This window comes from Chenopodium quinoa, unplaced genomic scaffold (genome assembly GCF_001683475.1).
Source record: "Chenopodium quinoa cultivar QQ74 unplaced genomic scaffold, ASM168347v1, whole genome shotgun sequence".
NCBI classification, from domain to species: Eukaryota; Viridiplantae; Streptophyta; class Magnoliopsida; order Caryophyllales; family Amaranthaceae; genus Chenopodium; species Chenopodium quinoa.
This window is the reverse complement of record NW_018742329.1, coordinates 1174215-1189386: the sequence shown is the minus strand read 5'-3', so window position 1 is coordinate 1189386 and position 15172 is coordinate 1174215. Positions and strand designations below refer to the sequence as shown.

The 15172-nt window shown below is 34.3% G+C and overlaps 1 protein-coding gene and 1 pseudogene across 1 annotated transcript; both read right to left on the bottom strand.

Moving 5' to 3' along the window:
* Nucleotides 1-1833: 1833 nt before the first annotated feature.
* On the bottom strand, nt 1834-2694 carry LOC110689422. Its single transcript, XM_021866216.1, has one exon. The coding sequence runs from the start codon at nt 2692-2694 to the stop codon at nt 1834-1836; it is 861 nt and encodes a 286-aa protein (XP_021721908.1).
* A 2116-nt stretch (nt 2695-4810) lies between these two features.
* Nucleotides 4811-13927, bottom strand: LOC110689414 (annotated as a pseudogene).
* Nucleotides 13928-15172: the final 1245 nt, after the last annotated feature.

The window sequence follows — 15172 nt, the reverse complement described above, 5'->3', positions numbered from 1 at the left end:
AGGGAAGTGCCTTATCAGCTGATTTGCTAATAAAACGAGTTAACCCTGCCATCCGGCCAGTCAATCTCTGTATATCTCGGATTGTCTTGCGCTTCTTCATCTCAAGCACCGAATTCACCTTATCTGGATTTGCATCTATTCCCCGTTCACTAACCATGAAGCCTAAAAACTTCCCTGATCGGACTCCGAATACACACTTTTCGGGGTTCATTTTCATCTGGTACTTTCGTAAAGTTTCAAATGTCTCCCTCAAGTCCGCTATGTGATCCTGTTTTTTCTTGCTTTTAACAATTGTGTCATCTACATACACCTCTACATTCCGGCCCTTTTGTCTCTCGAAAACTTTGTCAACCAACTTCTGGTATGTTACCCCAGCATTCTTTAACCCAAACGGCATGGCTTTATTGCAAAATACACCAGCATCCGTTCCGTTTTCGGTCTATCGGCTTTATGAAGGCTGGCCTGATGATACCCTAAAAACGCATCTAAGAAGCTAAGCATTTCATGACCGGCAGTATAATCCACCAGTCTGTCTATCCGGGGTAACGGGTAACAATCCTTATGACATGCCCTATTCAAATCGGTAAAGTCGACATATATTCGCCATTTTCCTGTCGGATTTCTTACCATAACAACATTTGCCAACCACTCCGGATATGTGCACGGCTCGATAAAACCCGCCGCTAAGAGTTTGTTAACCTCAGCCTGAATAGCTTCTATCTTCTCAGTAGAGAAGTTCCGTTTTTTCTGTCTAATCAGCCTGAATCCCCTATTGACATTCAATTTATGTTCCATCACCCCCGGGTGTATTCCTGGGAATTCACTTGCTCAGTAAGCAAAGACATCCGCATTTTCACGCAGCAGGCTTATCAGATTACACCTCATGTCAACATCCATGTCGGCTCCAAACCTAACCGTTCTGCTGGAATCACCCACCTGCAACTCAATCTGCACTGTTTTCCCTCCTAGTAACGGTCTCGGAGCTGTTTCCGGCCTTGTGTCAAAGTTACCCATGGATAAATCACGTATTGTAGGCTCCAGTTCTTTTTTAGGATTACTCGATACTGACCCATCTCCGACTGGATTCTTCAAAGCCGTTATATAACAAGACTTTGACATAACCTGCCCTCCATGAACCTTTTCCACAGCTCCCAAATTTGACACAAACGTTATTGTCAAATGGTATGTTGATACAACAGCTTGTACATCATGAATTATCAGCCTTCCGATAATAGCATTATAGGCCGATGGAACGTTGACCACCAAAAACTCTGCCATCACATCTCTTGTTGTAGGTCCATCACCCAGCCTTACCGGCAAGACTATGCTCCCTTCTGGTCGTACTGAAGATCCATTAAACCCAATAACTGGGTAGGATACCGGCGTCAGGTATTGCCTCCCTATCATCATCTCATTAAAGGCTTTCATAAAAAGGACATTAGCTGAACTTCCTCCATCTACCAGAACTCTTTTTATGTCAGCCCCATTCATCTTTGTTATCAGAACCAGCGGGTCATCATGCGGAAAGACTATCCCCGTTGTATCCTCTTCAGTGAACACAACATCTGGGATTGTAGTTGGTCTTGGGCGACAATCTGTATCCAGGGCATTAATTATATGGCGATGCTCTGATAAATGCTTCTTTGCTCCACTGATTGTCCCTCCATGCACCGGCCCTCCGGTTATCACATCAACCCCTCTCCTTGTTGATAACGGCGGCATTCCTCCAGCCCCCTACCGGATCACACTACCCTGCGGCCTTTCTGGCCTTACATCAAGCTGCTGCCTTTCAAATTGCTGGGATGAGGGCTGGCTTCCACTCTGATTTAGCCGCTACTGAGATAAATGACCCTTTCTTATCAGCTCTTCTATGTTATCCTTTAGCTGTGTACATTCCTCTGTATAGTGACCCACATCTCTATGGAACATGCAATACTTTTTAGCATCCCTTAGCCTGGCTTTCATAGGAATCGGTCTTGTCCATTCTTCTCTGTTATGATTCACCGAGAAGATCGCCGCCGCTCTAGGACTATTCAGCGGTGTATATGAATTGTACCGCATCGGCGGTTTTGCAGCCCTAACCTCCTGCCGACTTCCCCCTCCTCTGTTTTGGGTCGAGGTTCTCGGCCTTCCACTTCCTGAAGCTGCACTTTCAAGTTGGAACTGACCCTTACCAGCGGTCACACTCTTGTTTCTTGTCTTCATTAACTCCTTGCTCTTGATGTAATCATGAGCTTTGTTGAAGGCTGCTGCCAGCATTGAGAAGTTCTTTCGCGTCAGATACCGCTTGAACTCATAATCATTCAGGCCATTCATAAGGGCCATTACTGCTATCTCTTGTTGCAACTTTGGGATCGTGTTTGCCTTGTTATTGAACCGCCTGATATAGTCCCTCAAAGACTCATCTGCCCTTTGTTCGACTGCCATCAACTCTCCTGATGTTCTCTGCCGCACACTGTTGCTAAAATACTGCCCGATGAACATCTCAGTCAACCTTTCAAAACTATCTACCACCCCATTCTCCATATTATTAAACCAATCAGCTGCAGCCCCAATCAATGTAGTCGAAAAGACCTTACACCATACAGCATCTGAATTTGTGTAAAGCATCATATGCCCCTCGTATGACGTTATAAACCTTCCCGGATCTCCTCTTCCATCATACCTACATGTCGGCATCTTGATCTTCTCCATCGGCTGATCCAAGATGCTTTGCGCAAACGGTGACGCTCTTAATTGTACCACAGTTCGCGGTACCTGCCCTTCAACCTGGGAACTTCTCTGCTGATAGGTTCTTGTGATAACAGTTCGGCTTGATGACCCCCCCTCTAGCTGCGTGACGCGGTGTGGTATGCGTCCTTACCGGTGTTTCTTCTCGGTGGTGCCTTGGTGAGCTTGTTACTCGATTGGACTGTTCACCTTGATTAGCTAGCGACACCCCCCTTCTGCCTGAGCCATTTCGGCATCTTTTCTCTTTTTGCTCATTGCAGTCATTACCCTTGCTGCTACCTGCAATTCTTTTGGCGTAAACTCCGCCATGGGATCTACTATTGTTCCCCTTTGCCTTTCTGGGGTTAACGGCATGTGAAACTGATTTTCCTCCAATGTATGTGTTTCCTCTTCTATCTCAATTTCTGGCTGCGTTGTGATTGGTCGATTTACTGTTTTACTTGTTATCGGTGTCATATTGTTTCCGGCCATAATTATTGTTTTTTTATGTGTGTGATTCTTAGGCGATAAAAGTAATCACTGGTCCCCTCCTTCTAGCGCCAAATTGTTTCTGTCTGGATCCGATAACCCGAGAACCCGAATCCGAGATCTTGATACTCCTATCGGCAGCCCGAGAACCTACACAACTGAACAGAAGTTAGCTAACCGCGAGGTGCTCCGGGGATAACCACTCCGATGATAAAGTTAGAATGTGTTCTTATAATAAAATATAAACAAATAAATAAAACTAAATAACTATATATATCTTCTTATAATAAAATTAGAAAATGAAATTTAATTATTTTATTTACTCTTCCACAACTCTAATTCGACTAATCATACTTAAATTTTTGATTGAGGTCAATCAATCTTGTGATTAACAAACGACTCAACAAAAGTAAATAAAAACAATAAAATAACGATATTTATTCGTTAGAACCACATCAATAAATGTATAGCTTCAACTATTTATTAAATCCACTTATCATTGTAACCTTATAGCTTCTAGATGTGATTTTCCATTGAGCTTATTGGCAAAGAACTCCTTGTAGTATTGTGTCAATGGTTGCGTTCGGAAAAGTGGAGGATTAAGGGGACTAGGGGTGAAAGTTCGGTTTTCGGTTTGGTTTATTGCCCAAACCGAAACCGAACAACTTTATTTCGGTTTTTGAAATTTTCAAACCGCACCTCACCACTTTAATCTTGAAACCGAACCAAACCAAACCACCTAAATTTCGGTTTTCTTAAAAAAACCAAACCGCACCGAATTTTCCTATCAAGCATCATAAACATCAAATTTTGCAAAAAAACCGAACCAAACCACACCAATCAAAACCGAACCAAATGTAACCAAACCAATCCATATAAACATAATTAAACAAGTTTTAATATCAAAGTTACAAAACTAAACCAAACCAATCCATACAAACATAATTAAACAAGTTATAACATAATTTAACAACTAAAACATATTTTAACATAGTAGTAGCATAATGGCAGAATAGCACGTTAGCGCCAGCAGCACACAGTAGCGTCGGAGCATGAACACAGCAGCAGCAGCAGCATTTAGAAGAAGAAGTAGCAGCAGTAAGGAGAAGAAGCAGCAGCAGTAAGGAGCAAAGCAAATAGGCGAAATTGCAATTGAGCTTAGCAAATAGACGATATTGCAATTGGATAGCAAGAAATTAAAAGATTAATAGCATAAATTTGGATGGTGGAAAGTGGACGATAGTTGATGGTCGGTGGACGCTCGCCGGTGGAATGGTGAGCTGAGTGGAGTTATTGGAGTATGAGATATTGAGAGGTTGAGATTGAGAGTCAGAGAGAGTGAGAGATGAGAGGCTGAGATTGAGATTAGGGTTTTTTTTTTTACTTTATGTACTATATAGAGTTGGCTAGGTCTTTTTGGGGTTGGGCCGAAATTTCGGTTCGGTTTCGGTTTTTCGGTTTTTCAATTTTTGAAACCTAAACCGAACCACTTAATTTCGGTTTCTTGACTTTGCAAACCGCACCGAACCACTTAAGGAAAAAAACCGAACCATATTTCTAATTCGGTTTGATTTTCGGTTCGGTTTGGTTTTAAACCAAATTTGTTTCACCCCTAAAGGGGACCAACTATACTCTTAGCTGGTCCTATTTCAGAATCAATGTTAGGGCTATTAAATGTGCCAACTGATATCCTCTCTTTCGTTGAGTTCACTGTTGCTTTGTGCTCAATACTTCGATATATTCCATTGCTAAAAATCTATCAATCACCAAGATAAACTTGAGGATGCATTAAGCCAATAAAAAATATGAATAGAAATATTTAAGCAAGAAATAAATTCCACTGAAAATGAAGGGTGATTAATCTATATTTGATTTCATGACCTTTTTATCACGTTGGTTTTGATACTATGTAAAAAAAATCATATCAACCAAAATATTTAAACCTATAATTAAAGCTTAGCAATATGTTTTGTAGACTATACAAAAGTACATGAATACAAACTTTTACAAAAAAACAATTACAGTATATTACTAGATTAAACTCGTGCACTACATGATTTAAATAATTTTATTATTATGCATATGAAATAATTTTGTTATCATACATACAAAATTAATTTTATCATTTCTGTAAAAATTAGTGGCAGTTATTTTTTAGGAAAATTTGCAAATTGCAGCCATTTTAAATTTTTTTTGCAAATTGCAGCCCAAAAGTTCGTATAAATTGTAAATTGCAGTCCGATTAAATTTTTTCATCGGTTTACATGTTGAAAAATCTACGATTAAGGTTTTAGAGGTCATTTTATTCCTAGAGGATCCGAATTGAGCTCGAAATTAGCAAAAAAATAACTTAAGTGTCTCTTATTTACAGTTTCCCACAAATCAATACACTTAAGTTGCGCAAAACGAGATACTTGCGTTATTTTTTTTTTTATAATTCCGAGCTCAATTCGGACCCCTAAGGGCTAAATTGGCCCCTAAAAGCTTAATCGAAGATTTTCCAACTTGTAAACCGATGAAAAAGTTGAATCGGGCTGTAATTTACAATTTATATGAACTTTTGGGCTGTAATTTGCAATTTTTTTAAAATGGCTGCAATTTGGAAAATATGAACTTTAAATGGCTCTAATTTGCAAATTTTCCTCTTTTTTAATAAAAAATGTATAGTGTACACTAAAATAATAATTGTTAAAAAAAATTTAAAATAATAAAGATGTTATGAAATATTATATGGATATCCATTATCCTCCTTTATCATTTCGGAATGTTCTAGAAGTAGGGTTTATTGTTATCTAAGCAAACCCTAATTATATATATATATATATATATATAGACTGATCTATTATCTCTCTAATTTCTCCTCTTTCTCTTTATATTTATAACACGTTATCAGCACCAATGCTCTACCCGATTGAATCAAGTTATTATAGTCTAAAATCAGGTACGTCTAATAAAATTATTATATATACAATTACCACAAATTTTTGTAATAGTTGTGGCCTAAATATTATGTTGTATCTCGTATTCTGCTTTGCACATAATCCAATCCTTCATATGATTCTGCAACTGAACTGTTCAATAATTCTTTTTTTCTTAGTTACCACCAAACAAGTATGTGCGGCTATCTTTTATAATTTATTTAATAATATCTATTATGCTTATAGATTTAATTTAGCACCAGGATTGAAAGCTATTAAGATGATATTTGCATTGTCATGTACAGGTTATTGTAAAGTCTTTTTGTATTGTTTGAATAATAGTAATTGACTTTTATCTTGTTTGTTGACACTTATTTTATAATAAATTTTGGATTGTATGCGACCACATTGACTTGTAAAATATACAATTCGATAGCTTGTTGACTTGTGTGGAGTGCTAATTATATTATTCATCATTTGATTATTGTAGTATCATTTTAATTGATGTATGAATATGAATTTGCTTAGGATTATATACTCACTGCCTAAATTTCTATTAGATCTTGTTTATACATGATAAAAAAATTATGAACTATGGTTATGTACCTTATCGCAACCAATTAAATTAGATCTCAATACTTATTAAAGAACTGCATGTACTATATTATGTTATTTTGGTCTGATATAAAGTAGTATGAATATTCTAGATGTTAATTATTACCAATAATTTGCATTAGATTCTATGAGTACTATTGCGGAATATAATATTGTTTCATACTGTAATCTGATATTGTTTATCATGAAACAATCCTTGATTTGTTCTGTAATTATTTATCATATGAAGAGTTTTGCCGATTAGCTAAATATCAGTTTTAGCCACTTCAATAATTATCTTTGCATGATAAACCATACATGTTTATCTTTAGCATTTAACATTTTGATATTGTATAACAATTTTAATGATTATCTAACATACTATGCGTGCTTGATAGCATGTTCATGATTATATTTTCACATTAAATGATTAATACTAGTATTATAATTTTTATTTCTAGTTAAATAGTACCCTATTTGTTTAATTTGAAAGCCTGTGTCGATGATGTAATTCAATAATTTGTGTTTCCGTTACCACCAAAAATTTGAACCGGAATGAAGATCCTACTAATACTTCTTTGGTGACTTTTTAAGATTTGATGCAATATCTAGTTAAATTTCAGCGTGCTACTTCTTACCAATTTTAAATTGTCATACTATGTTAATTAGATTGTTAGTATTGAAGCAGGGTAAGGCAAATAACCTAGATTACGTTTGGTCTAATAATTATATTCTCCGTATTAATCAGTATTAACTATTAACTAATATGGATATTTTGGTTGAAATTGCATGATCTAATAACTAATATCATATAAAGTTTTAAAAGAGTTTGTTGATGTATCTTTCTTTTGGTTGGATATTTTTAATAGCAAACTCTGTGTGAGATCAACTTGGCGAATGATTACTAACTAGACTCACTAGCTCATTTCCAGAAGTGAATGAGAAATTGCATGATTGAAAGAATACTAAACATGTTTGCATGACTATTATATATAGTTTGTGTAAAAAGTTTACAAGGAATTGCAAACTTGACTACATAATATTCATTTGAGTAAGAAAAATTACGAGTTAAAGAAATTAAGCAAGACATTATGAGTTTCGTAGTTGAAAAAATGTATTCATTATGCCCATACTTTAATTTTGAGAATTTTCAATATAAAGATTCATATAATTGGGCAAGAGAAAAAGAATAATTTTGTTTTGCTTGATACATGCATTGTTAAAGAATTTATGGCTTAAAAGACCAAGAGATATAAAGATTGTTGGACTATTTGTATACCCTATATGCAAGGATTAGGGGGAGACAATCTTTATTCCATTTCTTTTATGTAATCCTTGCACATGAATAATTAAATATGTTGATGGTCAGTTTGGTACATACACTAGCCTAAATATATATGACTTATTTCTTAATAGAGGTGGACACATGATAATCAATTATTTAGAATGTTACCATCTTGAAGATAAATATGAATAAATGGCATTACCTATATACTAGCTATAAATGTATATATAAGCTGATGTCCTATAAGGACAAGATCAGTTGCTATTGAAACTAGCACACCTAAAGTGTGGTAATCCAAAGGGTTACAACGATTAGAATCCTTGGAAGAGGAAATGAGCAATAATTGACAATGACAAATATGAGTAAGTGACACATTTTTAATTGATGGATCTCCTAAAGATATCATTTCTATTACATTAAAGAGTGTTATGATTATATAAAGTATTCCAGAAGAGTATAAAAAGTTGTCCAACAAAAAAAAATAGCATGTATCAAGATTACAATCAATGCTCTAGCGGAGTATGAGTATTAGTTAATTGTCTTGCCAGTTGTAGAAAGAAACACATTGATGTATTTATATCACAACCATTCATAAAGTATCTTTAATATGGTGATCACCAGTATTATAAAACTGACAATATTTTAAATACTTACTAAAGAAAAAGTGATTATTGGATGTGATAATTAAAAAATTAGGCCATCCGGGGTTTAATAAATTCCCGTTATGAAAACCTAAAGTTTCAACTTATATGAAAGAAATAATGTGTTGACGCTATCTTATGTTAAATATATGAAATAAATTGAATGGCAAGACATAACGTTGAGATTGAGCTATATTTATATTGTGATTTTTAATAGTTTGTGTAAAAAGAAAAGTTCAAGAGATAATATATTGGCTTTTCTGAATAATTGGTGACCAGAAGCTCACTAGAATAATTTATATGTTGACAAATATTAGGTGACCAGAAACTCACCACGTACAAGTTATATGTGAAAAGTTTAAGTAACTAGTATTACCATCAATGTTTCTAGTTATCCCGAAAATCACCACCTAGTGAAATTACAAGAAAGTTTATATTTGTATAACAATTCTCTTGATTGGGTCTATTGTATGTCAGCACATAAGGAATAGAATAAGAAATTAGCAACTGCACAATTTATTACCCCATGTTAATATTCTAGAAGAGAACAAAATTTCATTATTCTCCAGAAGAGTTAGAACTTTGTTGAATATATATGATTATCCTACGAGATAAATTTGATGCACATGAAATTATATTCTAAGTTGGTGAAAAATTGCCCCAACATTTAATATATTTTACCAACTTAGGAGGAATAATTGAAGTAAGTTGGCAAAATTATAATACTATAAATAGTTGATCCCTCTATGATACTTTGTAAAGTAACATGCCAACTTTTGTATCAACATATGTTGCACATCTATGATTTGATTTGTATACCGTTATGATCCATCTAGAGGAATAGAGATATATATTTTAATTATGGAGATAATGATATTATGTGCATACATTAAGATAGATCTTACCAATTTACTTTAAATCATTGCACCTGAAGTGTAGTTTGTATGATCGATTCCAATATAAATATGTGATATACGACAAGATAGTGCAGTTGATACTTTTAAAGTATAATAATAGTATATTAATACCATAGTGTGAGAAATACCCTTGATACGTGGTATAGATATCTGAATTATTATAAAAGATGGCCTATTATGTTAGAAAAGTTATGACGGTACCAATAAGAAATGCATTCAGATATCATAGTAAAATAGCATGCGAAATATACGTTATAGGAATTTTATGATACCAGTACATAATGGAACCAATGAATAATATGCATATGCATGATAGAATGGACTAGTTAATAAGGGATCTGAAATATATGTCAATTTTATTGTCGACATAATGATAATGATCAAAAGTTTATTATGGACCAGATATCCAATGAATTATGGATTTTTAAATCCACACTGTACAGTGTCTTGCATCATTTTGAGTCTTATGTTCATGTGCATGTGTGAGTCATAAGTTAATGGATATTTATTGCATATATAGGAAGTTGTTAGATGCATTACTCACTATATATTCGTTAATATGTTATCATATTTTCTATATCTCATATTGAACGCATTAATTTCTAACAATAACTGTGGTGTATGTAAATGTTTATTCAAAGTATAGTAAAATATGTTTACAACTTTGATGAAAAATTAGAAAGAGCTATTAATTTTCCAATGGGCTTATAATTGTGATGAAATTATTGATGACACCGATTTAATTGCACATTATGAATTAAGAAGAGTTCTTGAAGAACTTATATACGACCTATTGTAATATTCAGCCCTACAAAGTTTATATCTTGAATTTGCAATTATTATCAAACTCTTGAAAATCTATGTACGTAACAACATTATTGACATCTCAACCTGAAGTTTGAGCATATGAGAGTTAATGAGATTAACTTTTTTTATTTGCAAGAGAGCTATCGTGTCAATTATGAAACGTCTAAGAATATCAATGGATCACTTATGCGTCACAATATTTTCTTATGGTCTAGAAGAACCATGATTAGTGTATATAATTACGTGTGTTATATTATAATTCATATGAGAAGAATGATATTAATAATATTAAGTTTTGTAATCAAATTATTACTCGTATTAATGAATGTTTGATCAAATAATGATCATCAATATTTATTATCAACGACTTCCAGAAGAAGTCATAACCGTATAAGTTTATCCTTTGAATCAATTATTAAACAGATATTTGAAATAATAATATTAGAGATAAACACATGTACGGTGAAATGAAGACTTTTCACATGTTCATGTGAAGAGATCAATGAGTGATATTATACTAAATATGAGAAGATATCTAACATATTGGATTCATTGCTGCGACAGTAGAAAATCTCAAGCTATGTATTCATCAGGGGAGAAAATACGCGCTGCACTCTTTTTCCCTTGACCATGGTTTTGTCCCACATTGGGTTTTCCAGGTAAGGTTTTTAACGAGGCAGAATCTCGAGCGTATTACGAAGAGTGTTGTACTATTTTTCCTTCATTAGGTTTTTATCCCATAGGATTTTTCCTAATAAGGTTTTAACGAGGCACACTCTTTGATAACGGACATCCAAGGGGGATTGTTATGAAATATTTTATGGATATCCATTATCCTCATTTATCATTTCGGAATGTTCTAGAAGTAAGGTTTATTGTTATCTAAGCAAACCCTAGTTATATTGTATGTATATATATATCCAACTCTATGGAATAAAATAGACCGATCTATTCTCTCCCTAATTTCTCCTCTTTCTCTTTAATTTTATAACAAAAGACAATTTATGACATCATCAATAGAAATGGATTCAATGTGAGAATGACACGTAAGATAATTTAAGGGATGATGATGTCAGCAATGTTTTGTTTTAATAATAGTTAATAGATATGCATACCTCCAAAGCATCTCCAATGTTAACAACAAAAGCATTTTCAAGGGGCATAACGGGCACCCAATTACCATCTTTCTTGATTTCGAGACCTATGGTGTCATTCAGCTGATAAAGGATGGCAAGGGCAGTTGCGTCCGAGTGAGGTCTGAGGCCTATGGCCTTATTAGGCTCAGGACATGGAGGGTAGTAATTCATCCTCATGGTTTGATTCATTTCATTGAATAACTCTTTCATTTCACCCTCGTCGATCCCTAATGCTTTAGCCATCTTGTTTAGGAGAGTTTGGGCTAAATCTTTTATTGCCGCTATGTAAGCTTCCAATGTTACCCTGTCACACACATTTTATTAACAATTTCTCGCCATTTAATTATTATACAAATTTATAACCTTGATAAACAAAATTTGTTAATCAACAAATATTTAATAGCAACAAAATTTTGTCCCATCTTTTTCAAATATTTTCTTTTAAAAATAATACTTCCTCCGTTTTTATTTTATTGCACCATTAGGACTATTACACTATTCACTTAATCTTCTTTGACCATCATTTGTGATCTATCCATTCGGAAAAATATAGTCATGTGGGATCTAGTTAGATTCGTCTGGAAATCTTCTTTTCAAATATCAATTTTTTATAATTTTTACAAAAGCATAATTAAAGATAGGTTAATTTTTAAATTACCACCAAAAAATGTACCCATTTTCGAACCAACCACCCGTTTAATTTTTTATTTTAAATTACTACCCCTTAAATTAAATAAATGCTCAGATTACCACCCATTTACAAAATCCGGTGGATTTTCTATCTGTAGGCCCCACCTAACACTAAGTTTGACCCTTTTGCCTGATTTTTCCCCGATTTTTCACTTTAAAAATGATCTCTAAACTTTAATTCACGTTTCCTTCACCAAATTCTAACAAATTCCAAAGAGAAAAATATGAATTGAAGTTAAGAGAGCGTTTTAAAGAGAAAAATCGGGGAAAAAATCAGTCAAAAGGGTCAAATAAACGTTAGGTCGGGTCCACAGACGGAAAATCCACCGGATTTTTGAAATGGGTGGTAATATGAGCATTTATTTAATTTAAGGGGTAGTAATTTAAAATTAAAAATTAAACGGGTGGTTAGTTCGAAAATGGTTACATTTTTGGGTGGTAATTTAAATATTTTCCAAAAAGTGCATTGGCAAGCATAAAATCCATCATGATGCAATACAAAAAGAACGCAGGAAGTAGTAAGTTTTAGTTACTCTATTAAAAAGATGTTACAGGGAGAATTAGAGAGGAACCTTAAATTTTGAGGCAACTTATTGTAAAGTCCTGGTTTTCTCAATTCAGGAGGAAGTGTAATTAAGAAGAACATATCACACCATTCAAGTTTTTGGTCTTCCGAAACCACAAACAACTGCCCAAATCCTTCTTGATTGTCTTCTTGTTGCTATAGTTTCTTCTTTTTCTCCATTGGAAGCTTCAAGAAATTGGTTACTTCTATCATGAAAGTTTCCAACAATGAAGTGCTAACTCCGTGATTTACTACCTAATTAGCAAATTAAATTGAATTTGTCAAGCTAATAATATGATCTTCCAATCAAGGTTCAATGATACTATTAATATACTTTCTACCATGTAGATAATCTTTTCGTTTTGTGACAAAAAAAATAATAATTTATAAATAGTTTTTTAGTAGTACTTGTTAACATGATAAATATTTAATGGTAACAAATTAATACCTGGAAAAACCCCCACTCTTTGCAAGCCAAGTGAAGTTTGTCTAGTTCTTCATAGTTCTTAGAATCACCGTGGAGCAGTCTTTGAAGATCAATCACCGGAATTGATAACGGCAATGAAGGGTTGGTCGGACAATCCGGCCAGTCGCCGTTCTCTATCACATATCTTAAAGGGATATTGGTTATAGACTCCTTAGCTAGCTCTTGTACACTGGGCACTATTATAGATTTTCCTAAGTTAATCACTTTTGGTGCTTCTTTCTCCATGTTTCTTTTGCTCTTATCAAGCATTATGATCCCAACTATATAATAGTCTAAACATTAATTATTAAGTATCATAATTATTGACTATAACTTTTCGTCTTTACATGACCTTATATTGGTTATAATAGTCCAGACCAGGAGTACGATTCTATTCCTACACTCACTCACACAGTATAGCTGCCAATTTATTCTTGTAACAGAATTAGTTAGCTGAGTCAGCATTAATTATGTTAGCTGGAAATTAGTTGTAAGATATAAATACACTTCCTCTTCTGTAAATTCATTATTCAGAAATAAAAACGCAGAAATTCTTTTTCCTCAATTTCTCTCTCTAGATTCTTCCTCTCAATTGCTACGATTAACATGGTATCAGAGCAATAGGTCTCTGTTTCTGGTTGATTTCCGCAAATTCTTGATGTTCTTTGATTGATTTCTGCTGCTGCATGTTGTGGATTGTTCTTCGCCATTGATGTTCTTGAGGTTCTGAAATTCTGGTGAAATTTTCTGAGTCATTTTTGGTACGTTTCTGCTCGATTATTAAATATTCAATCGATTCTTTGTTGATTCGAGTTTTTCGATTTGATTATGTTGCTGTGATTGTTGTTGCGATCTTCTTGCGGTGTTTTTGGAGTGATTTTTCTGGTGAATTGCTTAATTGATTGTGCAATTGCATTCTTGAAGTTGCAATTACTTGTTATTTTTTGCGATATTGTGAGATTAATCGGCTGGAATTTTGTGTATATCGATTGTTTGAGGTTTATTCTCTGTTTTTTATCTTGATCGATTTCTTGTTTTGAGATGGCTGATTTGGATCCTACTGCTGTTCCTGGTAGTGTGTATTACATTCATCCTTCTGATGCTACGAATAAAACCTTACTTTCTGATCTTTTTGATGGAAATGGTTTTGGTGAATGGAAGAGGTCTATATTGCTGAGTTTGTCTTCTAGGTACAAATTAGGTTTCATTGATGGAAGTTTAGTTCAACCTAGTCCTACTGATGCAAATCATAAGGCATGGTGTAGATGCAATGATTTGGTTCTAGGTTGGCTTCTGTTTGCTTTGGAAAAGAGCATTGCAAAGAGTGTTTGGTATTGTAAGACAACCAAGGATCTTTGGGATGATCTTGAGGAGAGATTTGGTCATACTTCAGCCACACAACAATATGCTTTGTATCAGCAACTAGCTGAGTTACAGCATGGTCTCACTGAACCTGTTTCACTTTTCTTCACAAAGATTAAGTCAATTTGGGATGAAATGGATAGTAATGAGCCTTTGCCTATTTGTTCATGTGCTGCTTGTACTTATATTATTACTAAAAAGATGCTTAAGATTCAGCAGGACCAAAGATTAATGATGTTCTTGATGAAACTCAATGATAAGTATGCTATGGTAAGGACAAACATACTTATGATGCAACCCTTGCCTACTATTTCTATTGCCTATCGTTTGTGCATGCAAGAAGAGAAGCACAAGGAAATGAGTGTTGGAGCTTTGATAACAAATGAGCCAATGGCTTTTGCTGCAGGTAGAAGGTTTAATGATAGACCATTTGATAGAAATCTCAAGCAACAGAATCCTGTAGGAGGTTTTTCTGGGAATAAGAATCAGAACAATGCTGTTGGGACTAAGAGACATTGGTTTTGTGATCATTGTAAGATGCCTGGTCATGGCATAGAAAAGTGCTTCAAGTTGCGTGGTTATCCACCTGGATG